The 12,929-nt window shown below is 33.7% G+C and overlaps 1 protein-coding gene across 3 annotated transcripts in view; it reads right to left on the minus strand.

Annotated features, from left to right (window-relative positions):
- The window catches only part of SCLT1 (sodium channel and clathrin linker 1), a 278,459-nt gene that overhangs the window by 199,572 nt on the left and 65,958 nt on the right, over nucleotides 1-12,929 (minus strand). Inside the window, exons 1-3 of one of the 3 annotated variants that reach the window (XM_037830654.1) lie at nucleotides 10,211-10,302; nucleotides 7,695-7,830; nucleotides 218-340 (exon numbers count right to left, since the gene is read on the minus strand). In XM_037830654.1, the coding sequence (XP_037686582.1) occupies nucleotides 218-340; nucleotides 7,695-7,830; nucleotides 10,211-10,212 (261 nt within the window). In that variant the 5' untranslated portion in view covers nucleotides 10,213-10,302. Of the gene's footprint in view, nucleotides 1-217; nucleotides 341-7,694; nucleotides 7,831-9,817; nucleotides 10,045-10,210; nucleotides 10,303-12,929 lie in introns of those variants that run through there. The other 2 variants (XM_037830655.1, XM_037830653.1) reach the window with 2 other exon arrangements.

The raw sequence follows: 12,929 nt of genomic DNA on the forward strand, positions 1-12,929 counted from the left end.
TCTTAGAACTAAAAACTTTACTGCTAACCACATTGTAGAACCCAGTATATACCAGGTACTGCTTTAACCATCTTATCTGCTTCAAGAGCTGTCTAATCATCAAAGTCATTGCTAATATAAATAGCAGAACAGAAACTTAGGTATTCCTTTCAAATCAGATTTCCTTCAGAATGCAATTTCTTACTGATAACAAGAAAAACATGAAACCCAGGATTACCTTTTGCTTCAGACTTTCAACTACATGAATCTGAGCCTCAGTCATATGCTCCTGGTAAAGTTTCTGTAGTCTGTCTAACTCCTGAGAAACAGTTTGCCAGAGTTCCACAGCCTGAGTTTTTTCCTATGAAACAAAAGTAGACAATACTTGATTAAATTATTAGCAGGTTACTGCACAGTACAAATAAATCATTCTTTTACAGAACAAATTCTTATCAAGTCACAAATAAAAACAGAACTTATGAAAAGATGGAATATAGCTATAATTTTTGAAGATATGAATTTGTATATAATAAATTTAGAGAATAAATCTAAAGATGAAAAATTCCTTACTTTGAAATTGTCTTTTTACTCAGATTTCATAGTTAAAAGGGCCTTAATTCAGTTACAAATTTAAACTTTTAGGCTTGTTCTACAAGGAAGTGTAGCCTTAGAAATTACTGAAGAAAACTCCCTCCCCAGCCTGCACTGCAAAGTACAAGTTTTTTTTTCTTTCTGATTGTAAAAGTAATAAATATTCCTTGTAGAAAATCAGGAAAATAAGGAGGAATAAAGAAGAAAATAAGAATTAGCTACAATTTTACCAACTGCTAGTAAATATTGATAACGTTTGAATGTAACTCTAGGGGGCAGAGACGATTCTCTTTTTAACGAAGGGAAACGTGAGGCTCAGGCAATTTACCTATGGTCTTTCAGCCAGTTGTTGGCAGAGTCTGGAAGAATCCTTCATCTGTTTGTTTCTGAAGCCAAAACTTTCAAATCCCAGGTCAGAGATAATCCACCCACTTAGTTTTAATAAGGTAAGACAGTGTAGTGAAAAGAAATGCATTTTAATAAATGTTGTATGTATTCATACTTATAAATGTGGTTTTAGGTTAGAGCTTTGTGTTCTTTCTTTCAACAAAATAGGGAATCATATAGAATATTGTTTGCAGTATACTGTTTTCATTTGGCATTTTATAATGAGAATTTTCTCAGGTCAATGACTATTCTTTCAATAGAGCAATTCTCCAAGTTTGTTACAAGGACCTTTAGGATCCCCAAGACTCACAGGAGCTCTTGAGGTCAAAATAATGTTCATAGTAATCCCAAGACATTATTTGTCTTTTTCACTCTTATTCTCTCACCAGCATGCAGTATCGTTTTCCATTTTCCAAGGGCTACATGATGTGTGATGTCATTATCATTCTAAGGGTTAATGGACGTGTACCTATGCTCCTTTTTATGTGAAAAAAAGAAGTCTCGGTTTTAATTGCTAATATGATAATTATTGATAGAAATATAACCCATAAAAACAAAAAGTTCCTTGGGGTCTTCAATACATTTTAAGAGTGTAAAGGGGTCCTGAAACCAAAAAGACTGAGAAATGCTGACCTAGGAGGTAGAGACTATTCTCTTTTTAATGAAGGGAAACCTGAGGCTCAGGCAATTTACCTATGGTCCTTCAGCCAGTTGTTGGCAGAGTCTGGAAGAATCCTTCATCTGTTTGTTTCTGAAGCCAAAACTTTCAAATCCCAGGTCAGAGATAATCCACCCACTTAGTTTTAATAAGGTAAGACAGTATAGTGAAAAGAAATGCATTTTTTTTAACATAACGCGTAGACCTTTAAAATAATTCTTAGTAAATAAGTTTTAAATGAATTATTATTGAAGTAAAACATACATTCAGAAAATGCAAAAATTATAAATTTTTACAAAATGAGCACACCCATGTAACCAGCACCCAGTTCAAGAAATAGAACATTACCAGCACCCAGAAAGCCAGATGCTCCTCTTGTGAATGCCTCCAATTACTACCATTCCCTCCACCCCAAAGTACTATTATCTTGACTTTTAACACCATATTATATTAGTTTTGCCCAAAGCTTACATAGTTTAAGAAACTACAGACAAACACAGAATATGGAACCAGACATTTGCATAGTGGCGTTTATGGTGGCAGTATTCACGATTTTCAGAATGGAGGTCGCCTAAGGGTACACAGATTTATAAATGAAATGGTGAACTGTGGCATATACATACAAAGGAATACTGAGCGACAGCAAGAAGGAATGAAGCTGTGAGATATGCAACTAGGTAAATGGACCTTGAGGACAAATGTCCATTCATGTCCCTACTCTCAGTTCTTCTAAGTATATACCCAATAACAGGGTTGCAGGACCATATGTAACCCCATTCTTAGCATCCTGTGGAGCCACCACACTGCCTTCTAGATGGGCTGCACCATTCTACTTCCCCACCAACAGGGAATAAGTACATATTTCTTTCCACATTTTCTCCAGCACGTGCATCCCTCTGTTTATTTTTTAAACAGTTTTATTCACACACCATACAATCCATCCTAAGTAAATAATCAATGACTCCTGGTATACATAGTTATGCATTGACCACCACAATCTATATGAGGATATTTCCATTTCTTCCACAAATAAAGAGGAAGAGGAGAAAAAAATGAAGAATAAAAAAATAAAAAGATAGGAAAATAAAACTAAACTAAACTAAAATAAAATAAAATGAAAAGGTCAGACAACACCACCACCACCAAGAATCCCATACCACTCCCTTATATCTCCTACTTATAGACATTTAGCTTTGGTATATTGCCTTTGTTACAATTAACAGAAGCTCTTACACTGTTACTTCTAACTATGGATTCTAGTTTGCACTGATTGTATTTTTTCTGTTCTTTTGTGTGTAGGGATTTCCAATGTCCTGTCTTCTAGTTCATGAATCCTTTCTTCTGCCTCTTTAAATCTGCTGTTTTATGTCTCCATCGTGTTTTTCATCTCTTTATTTTGCCTCTCATTACCAAAAGTTCTGCCATTTGTTTTTTCAAGCTTACAAATTCTTCTTTATGGTCATCCAGTGTCTTCTTTACATCCTTCATCTCTTTTGTCACATTTTCCTTTAGCTCATTGATTTGATTTAGCGTATTTGTTTGAAGATCTTTAATTAGTTGTTTCAACTCCTATATCTCACTTGAAGTGTAAGTTTTTTCCTTTGACTGGGCCATATCCTCATTTTTACTTGTGTGAATTGTAATTTTTTGTTGTCGAGGCATCTGGTTTCCTTGATTACCCCAATCAGATTTTCCCAGATCAGAAGGGCCCAGTTCCCAAGAGAAGGCTGTAATCAGTATCAAGTTTCCCTGAGGATTAGACCCAGAAGATTGTCAAACTTTCCTGTGAGGCCTCTAGACTCTGTGCTTTTCCTATCCTGCCCAGCAGGTGGTGCTTGTCAGCCCACAGCTCCCCACTGGTGTAAAGAGGTTCAGTGCCTTTAATTTTCAGGGAACCCTGTCCGGCCAGGGGCCAAGGATGTCAGAAGCTAAGCTTAAGCTGTTCCTGTTTTTTTTTTTTTTTTCTTTTTTCTTTCTCCCCAGGCCCTGGGGTCTGAATTCTCTCATGGAGGGCAGCCACTTGAGCTGGGCCCTGCCCCTTTCCTTAGGGAAGATAAGCCCTTTATGGAATTCTCTCCACTTGAATTCTTCGTCTCTCTGTCTTAACTTCACCCTTGCCTGGGTCAGTGCTGACAGTTGTAAATGCCTGAGGCTTTCCCTAATGAGCTACTTAGAATGAGAGAAAAAAAGAAAAAAGAAAGAAATCTCCTTTTCAGAACTCCCCAGTTTCACTGGTTGACCAGAGTTGGTACCTAGTTCTATGTCCCTATTTTCTTGGGACACAGCCCTTTTCCAGTGTTCTGAGATCAGTGACTCAAAAAGCCTCTGTTTTTGTTTATTTATTATTTTTTTTCCCATCAACCCTGCCCCCTCTCTGCTGGGAGAGACCTCAGAGTTCCTTTCCTGCTTGTTCTGGATTTATCTGTGCTTATAATTTGTATTCAGTAGTCCAAATTTGTTAATTAAAACTGAATTTGGCACTTGGTTGAGCTACCTTCCCTTGCTCCCAGCAGATAGTACTTCTTTTTCCCAAAGGGAAGTGTTCCAACTCAGCTTGCTGTGCTGGTGGGGGAGCAGTGCCAGCTCCGCAGTTTGGGGAGCTTTACTTAACAGTTCTATGCTGCGATTTCAGCAGTCCCACCCATTCCAGACTGGTGTATGATGTGTGTCTGGTTACAGATGTCCCCCCAACAGTTGTTATAGACTATTTTCTAGTTATTCCTGGCTATTTACTAGTTGCTTTAGGGGACTAACTAAATTCCACACCTCCCTATGCTGCTATCTTGTCCTATCTCCAATACGTTATTTTTAAAACTGGTATAATAACCCATTATTTGGGTAAACCACAATTGAACTGGTTCCATATTTTTAGATATTTAAACTATTGCCAATTTTTCCATTATCATATATAATACTAAAATTAACACACTTATTCACTAATCTTTACATACAGTTCCAGAGGATAGATCCCAGAAATTGAATTATGTGGTTAAAGAATAGTTCTAAGGCTCTTACTGACAAAAGTCTTCCAGAAAGATTTTACAAGTCATATTACCATAAGAGAAAATACTCTGTACTAACAATATTAAGTGCCTAATATTGTACTATTGCTATTAGCTCCCAAATCAATACACTTTCTCTGCACATATCTTCTGCATCTAATTTTAATTGTTATTTGCCTGTCTGGCTGATCAATAATAATAATGATAAAAAATAATAGGCAATGTGTACTAACACATGTATTAGGCATTATGATAAGTGCTTTATGGGCATTTAAAAAATTTAATTACTATAAGAAACCCATAAGTTAAGAACTTTTACAATCCCCATTTATAAATGAGGAAGGTGAGGCACAAAGAAGTTTGCCATGATCACAGAGCTAGAAAACAGAATGGGGACCAAACTCAAAACAGTTTGACTTCAGAACGCAACATTCAATCACCTTGCTATATTTATCCAAAAGTCTGGGTGCTCCCTGAAAGCAGGAACCAAAATTCTCTAGTGTATCTTCAATACTTGGTACATTGTCTGGTATATAACAGACACCTAACAAATATTTGTGGAACCACTGAAGATAGCTGAACAGCTGGTTAAACTTTTTATGCTTTTTACATTGATAAAAAATATTGTAGTAAGGTATTTTTTTCTCTCAATTTTCTACTTTCCACTTTATTTAATTTAGCTTTTATCTATACAGTTTGGATTCATGCAGTTTTCATGCATGGCACGAAGATCTCTTAATCTAGTGACAGATCCAAATATAATTGTGTTTTACCAGACCTTTAAAAACCCATCAATGGCATGGTGGAACTGTAGCCTATAGCATCCCTTGGGATTTGCTCTATAGCTGCTAACTGAATTGTGCCCTGAAGGTCTTCACCTTTCTGTATATACCTTATATGGCATAATAAGGAAAGAACTGAAATTGTGGAACTGTAACCCATAACAATTTTTGAAATTACCTATATGACTGCTTGTTGAGCTGTCCCTTGAGAGATGACACCTTTCTGTATGTATGTTATATTTTACAATAATGGAAATGGCTGAAGTTGTGGGGGAAAAAAAAAAAAACCATTAATACATAAACACTGTAGATATAAGTAATAAATGGGATTAACTAACATTATTTTTATAGAATTTTTAACATTTTCTGTTAGTCATACAAAAGTTGCAAAAGCTCCAATTTTTTAAATAATTCTGTTTATACACAAAGTACACTAGAGATTTTGTGGGAAACTTGGTTTTAGTCAATTTGCTTTTCTCTTTTGACTGTTCAAGCTTGGACCTCACCAAAACCCCAAATTTAGCAAAAAGTAGGACAATCTTCAGACACATAGGAAACCGAGCAAGTTGTAGATGGAGAAAGGCAAAGAAAGGAGCAGTAAATATAAGAGGAGAAAGAGTGAAAAACGAGAGAAAAGTATATACAGTAATGGGCAATATGCATTAGAGTCAAACACTATTTCTGAATTTACCATTGTTTTCATATGATACAATATTCTTTTCATGAGATTTCAAAGGAGAACATGTGATTAATCACAGATCCCTTGTCCTATTCACATAGTTTTCTTTCTTTCCACTCTATAAACCAAAATAAAATCATGGCAGAGGAACGTGGTAAAAAACAAGAATAAGTAACTTACAAGTTTTAATATCAACAACAAAAGTGATAATATCAATGCTAACTGTCTAAGGTGTCCACCTTTCTTACAGTGTGGCACTGAAAAATGAAACAGGAGTCTTGGGATGAACAGACATTGAGACGGGTAGTTCTACAAAAGGCATTTGGTCTTAGAAATAAAAAAGGATGAGTTACATAAATGAAGGATGAGCCATACCTCACGATCAGTAAATTTTACTTATTTTATCAGTAGGATAGTATTTACTAACCTATAGTCTGTGAGTGTAATTTTCAAAGGAGAAATGCACAGAGAAGATAAATTATTTATATGTGTACAATTACAAAGAAAACTTTAAGTATATAACACAATTGTAAAGTACAATACAGAGATGCTTTTACAGATAGAGTCCTTTAATACATGGCCTATTTACAATCTTTTTCAGGAGTAATAATAAATGCGTATTGTGCTCCAACTTTTGAAAGAAGCATTTAATATCTGTTTAGAAAGCATTTACAAATCTACTTGTAAGTAATTTCTCTTTATATTTATATAAATCCTTCTCGATAACACTAGTCAACAACACAGTAAAGAACATACTCTTCTCATTTTTTTCTCTATTACTTTTTAACTCCTTCCCTTTTTAATTCAGTGTTCAATAATGTTATTTACCAAACTAAATTTAACCACTCTGATTAACCTAAAGTATTATTCTCATGAATGGAGGCTTCCAAAACCAAATTTCCAAGGCATAAAAGCAGATAACTCTAAAATCTAAATGTGATTCAGAATTTCTAATTCTGATTTATAAATGAGGAAGCTGAGGCACAAAGAAGGTTTCTAAGATCACACAGCTAGAATGTAGAATAGAGATCCAAACCAATTCAAGATATAATACACCTAAACTTTAAATTATGAATTAAAATAAATTCCCTTATGTATAAATTCACAAACAATTAAGGGTTGAAAATCAGGAAGTATACAACATAGCTTCCCAAAGATCTCAATTACTATGAAGGATGGAAAAAAAAGAAAATGTGTAATTCTAGCAGAAGTATAACTGTAGATAAATATAATTCCCTAATCTTTGAAAACAGAAGAAAAGATAGTACCACAGGGAAACACAGAAAAATGGAAAAAAAAAAAAAAAAAAAGTAAGGCAAGTGGACTAAACTTTCTTTAAAAATTTCTTTTGACATTAAAATATTTTTATAATAAATAAGAAATCATGTCAAAAGTCTTTATGATTCAACTAAATACATATTTGTCAACCATATTTATAATAAATAGTGAGAATATTCACTACAAGTTTTACTACCTGAGGAAAAGACAGCATCAGAGACCTTTTAAATTGTAGAAAATGAAGTGCTAACATTTTTTTATTTTGTTTTCACTTATAATGATTGTGATTTTTAAAAATTCTTTATTCAAAATATAATTTAAAATATATGTCGACTTACTTGATTGGCTAGTTGCAATTGTTCTTGAAGGTTCTTGATGGTTTCGTCATCTATATATATATCGTTTCCCATCTCTGTGCCAAAGGGAAGGGCCTCCAATTGCTTTTCAATGGCATCTTTTAATTGACTGTGTAACCTTTGAAACAAACAGTTAACACAGTAATAATCTAAATTCATTTAGTAACAGTATTATTATTTCAGAGTCAATTAAATAAACATTGGGTCAAAATCATTCTTTACAGAGAACCATTTTAGCCCAAAATTAAAAGCATTTATTTAATAACTATTAAATAATATGTTGTGAGGGTAAAAAGATTATATAATAATTTCCAATGCAATAATTTGTCATAATCAATTCAAGTATATTCAGTTTGTCCCTAGGAAGATTTTAAATTTTTCAGAAAGGTAAAATTCAGATATTAAACCACATTCACTGATAAAACAGGTCATTCAGAAAAATCTATAAAGTACAATAGTGGTTTCAACTAGTCATTAAATGGAAATGGGATATTAAACCTTATAGAATTATTTATTTTTTTCTTTGTATTTCAGAAAACTCATTTCACTTCTTACTAGTTCTATTTAATAAACAGAGTAAAATAAATGGTTGCTAGTTCTGAAACCAAGCTTTATACTTCAGTAGTTCTTACATGAGCTTGATCATATTTCTGGAAGTTCTAAATGCAACTTTAGTTTTACCATTACATTATAGATATTTTGTATTTTAAAACAAATACTGAAAAAAAAAAAAAAAGGATAGGAAAGTACAACTTAAAAGAACTGATGAAGTGTTTTACTTTAGTGATACAAACCTAAGAGGAAAAAATTTATAATTTAATATCAGAAAAACTCAAATAAATTTCATATAATTAGAAGGGAAAATATTATTTATAATATACAGTTTCCAACCGTGAAAATTACCCAAAGACATTACTTCTATCCACCTAAAACATTTAAAGAAAATCTCCTTTAAAGCCACAAAAATTTAATCTTAATTTTTAGAACACATTTATTGGAAATCATGTTCATCAAATACAACAAAGCTAACAATAACTACTGCTAGCAGCAACAACAAAAAACTATTTACTCAATAAGGAAAGGACAGTGCTTGCTAATTATTCTCTAGTTTAAAATAAGTACTTAGAAGTATCAATAAAGGTTCTTATTTTTACCTATGTAACCATATATTTTTTTAAAATGCTTAAATAGAAGAAAATGAATATACAGAAAAATGTTTTAAAAAACACCCCAGACAGTGTGATTGTGAAGACCTTGTGGATCACACCCCCTTTATCTAGTGTATGGATGAGTAGAAAAATGGGGATAAAAACTAAAGGACAAATGTGGTGGGATGGGGGGATGATTTGGGTGTTCTTTTTTCACTTTTATTTTTTATTCTTGTTCTGGTTCTTTCTGATGTAAGGAAAGTGTTCAGAGATAGATTGTGGTGATGAACGCATAACTATGTTATCATACTGTGGACAGTGGATTGTATAGCATGGATGATTGTATGGTGTTCAAATGTATTTCAATAAAACTGAATTTAAAAAAAAAAAAACCCAAATCCCAGAGAAAACCCTCCATTAATGCTGTAATATGTTTTCTAGCAGAACCTAATCTCCATTAAAAATAGCAAATAGATATATCATATTAATAGAATATTGTAATCTGACTTTTTAACTATATTACTTAAATATATGCATTTTCCCATATTATGAAAAGTTTTCTGTATTTTAATGGTAACATAATATTCCATTTTATAGATATTTGTATCTATTTGTATCTATTTGGCTACTTTCCTAGTAATTTTAAACTAATAATAAATAAGCACTGACCATACACAAGGTATAATACTGATGAGGAGGATGGGGAGGAGGCAGTGGCGATGGTAGCAGTGTGAAAGCAAGGTGAAATGAAATAATGGGCAAAAGTTACATGGTGTTTCTTTTGGAGGTGATGAACTGCTCTAAAATTAGATGGTGTAGATGGCTGCACAACTTTGTGAATATAGCAAAACCACTGAACTGTACAAGTAAAAGGGTGAATTTTATGTGAATTTTATCTCCATTAAAAAATTGATGATTCTTTTTGTTTGGCCATTTTAAGCATATTTTTCTAGTTACCTTTTCTGGGTTCTGCTGTGGTTAATCAGAAGTCAGTTGTCAGAGTTATTCTATAAGAGGAAGATCTGTAATTTTTCTGAAGGAACAGCTACTTTTGCCACAATTAGGAAGCTGGACAATCAGGAGGCAGTTATATCAAGTGTTGGTTCCAGGATCACACCTCTTTAGTTGAGATCCTGGGATCAGGAAATTACTGCCAAAGCTGCTGCCTGCAGGATAAGCAGACTTAGCTTTGTCAGAAGATGCTGCCAGAACTGTCAGCTCTAGAGCCAGCCACACTACACTTGTTAGAGCTGCATCTGTAAAACTGATGCCTCAGGCACAGCCTCTCACCCCATTTAGCACCCAATTCAAGTTCTTACAAGTACATATCATTAGCAGAAGCTAACTCACATCTTGAACTAGTTTTTAGTATTCCAGCCTCTTCAGTACAGGAAGCCTGGAACAGATGTTAAACCAATCTACCATATCTGCCACAGCCTGCTGTAAATTGTAAATTGCACAATTTAATAATATACCACCCAAAGTGATATAAATATAAGTACAAAGAGTTATTTTTTTCTATAAAATCAAAACTGAATGTGAAAAGTCCAATAAAGATGAATTTAAAAACTGCTGTTAAATTAGAAGTAGATAATTATAAAAAGTCAGAAAAATTATAAAACTATTCTACACTTCAAAAGGATCTCTAAGTTGTTGCTCTTCTTCACAGAAACTGAAACTGAAAATTGTAAACAATGAATTATATTAGTAAGGGTTCTCCAGAGAAACTGAACCAGCAGAATGAATAAGTAAATATATATATTATTTACACATACATAGATAAAACGAGATTTATTATAGGAATTGGATCATTTGACTGTGGGGATTGGCAAAACTGAGTTTCACAGAGCAGGCTGCAAGAAGTTGGGAACTCCAATGACAGTTCTGATGAATTCTCCAGGAGAAGCTGGCTGGCTGAAGTAGAGATGGAAATTCTCTCTTACTGCTGAAATCATCACTTCATTTAAGGCCCTCAACTGGATAAGACTTCTCTCATTGCGGAACCCACTCTTCTTTGTCGAATGTAGATGTAATCAGCCATTTTTATGCAAGCAACTGACTAATGATTTAAATCCATGAAATACCCTCACAGTAACAACCAGGACAGTGCTCACTTGACCAAAAAATTGGACACCATAACCTAGCCAAGTTGACACATGGAATTAACCATCACATATGGTTTATGCATGAAAGGCAACAAAAAGCTACTTTCAGCAGGCCTATTCCAAGTAAAGACCTTGGCATCATTAAAAAAAATATTAAAGAATAAATTCACATTTATATTGTTTAAGTCAGAGTCAAAATTTTTTTAAAGGTATTTTTTTTTTTTTGATTCCCTGTTTTATGTGACTCAATCAACACACCAACTACTAATCTAGACAGGCTTCTACTGTATCTTACATCAGGTATAATATGAGCAACACAAAAAGAAACAGCTTTCCCAAACTCTTGGCATTGATTATTAGCTGGAGTAAAGATATTTCTAATTAATCTAAAAGTATTTTTTAAGAAAATGAATATTGTACTATATTACTGCCAGTAACTGCAGTAAGTGAAATTATAACTATCACAAATAATCAACAGAAACTTGGCATAGATAATTTAAACACTGTGTTGATCTTTTTTTAAATTTTATTTTGAATTAAGTTCAAAGTTATAGGAACAGTTGCAAAAACAATACAAACCCCATACACAGAACTCCAGCATACCCTGACCCCCCTCCCCTGATACCCTGATCCACCAACTTTAACATGCTGTCACACCACCATTTCTCTTTCCCTCCCTATCTATCATCCATCATCTATTGCTCTGTCTTCTGAACATATGAGAGCAAGCTGCACACATCCTTGAACAAACACTATAATTCACATATACAATTCCCATGAACAAGAACATTCTTTTATGCAATTACATTAAGCACAGCTAAGAAGTTCAAGAAATTCAACATTGATACAAAGCTTACATTCTACATATCCTTTTTTTTTTTTTTTTTTTCTTATTTCTCAACTGTGTCCCTTTCAGCCGCCTCTCCTCCATCCTCAGATCCCATCCAGGATAATCCTTGGCATTCAATTGTCATCTATTTAGACTGCCTTTTTTTTTTCAATTGTGGAAACATATATACAGCCTAAATCTTCCTATTCCAACCCCTCCCTAGCATTCCATTAGTGGGATAGTGGGATTAATCACATTTAGAATGTTATAATACTATCACCTTCACCATCCATTACTAGAAATTTCCCTTCACCTCAAACAGAAACCCTATACCCATTTCTTAACTTCCCATTGCCCCTTCTCCCACTTCTCATAACTCATACTCTACTTTTCATCTCTATGGTCATATCTCTGATAATTTCTTTGTGTTTACTGTGGGGCTTAAAATTAACCTCTTAAATCCATAACAATCTTGTTTTTCTTTGATACCAACTTAACTTCAATAGGACACATAAACTATGTTCCTATACTCCTCCATTCCCCCACCTTTATATAGTTCTTGTCAAAAATCACATATTGTACATTGAGTCCAAAACCACTGATTTGTCATTAGAGTTTGTGTATTTTATATCATGTAGGAAGTAAATAGTGGAATTACAAATCAAAAATTACTGACTTCTATTTGTATTCCATTGTGGTCAGAGAATGTGCTTTGAATATATTCAACTGTTTTGTTTTGTTTTTTTAAATTATTGAGGCTTGTTTTATGTCCCAGCATATGGTCTATTCTGGAGAAAGATCTGTGATCACTAGAGAAAAATGTGTGTCCTGGAGATTTGGAATGTAAGGTTCTATATATGTCTGTTAAAATTCTCTGTATCTCTTTCTCCTTTCTTTGTTTCTCTGTTGATAGGGCTCCCTTTAGTATCTGAAGTAGGGCAGGTCTTTTATTGGCAAAATCTCTCAGCATTTGTTTGTCTGTGAAAAATTTAAGCTCTCCCTCAAATTTGAAGGAGACTTTTGCTGGATAGAGTATTCTTGGTTGGAAATTTTTCTGTCTCAGAATTTTAAATATGTCATGCCACTGCCTTCTAGCCTCCATGGTGGCCGCTGAGTAGTCACTACTTAGTCTTAT

Source organism: Choloepus didactylus, chromosome 3 (assembly GCF_015220235.1).
Source record: "Choloepus didactylus isolate mChoDid1 chromosome 3, mChoDid1.pri, whole genome shotgun sequence".
Taxonomy (NCBI): Eukaryota; Metazoa; Chordata; class Mammalia; order Pilosa; family Megalonychidae; genus Choloepus; species Choloepus didactylus.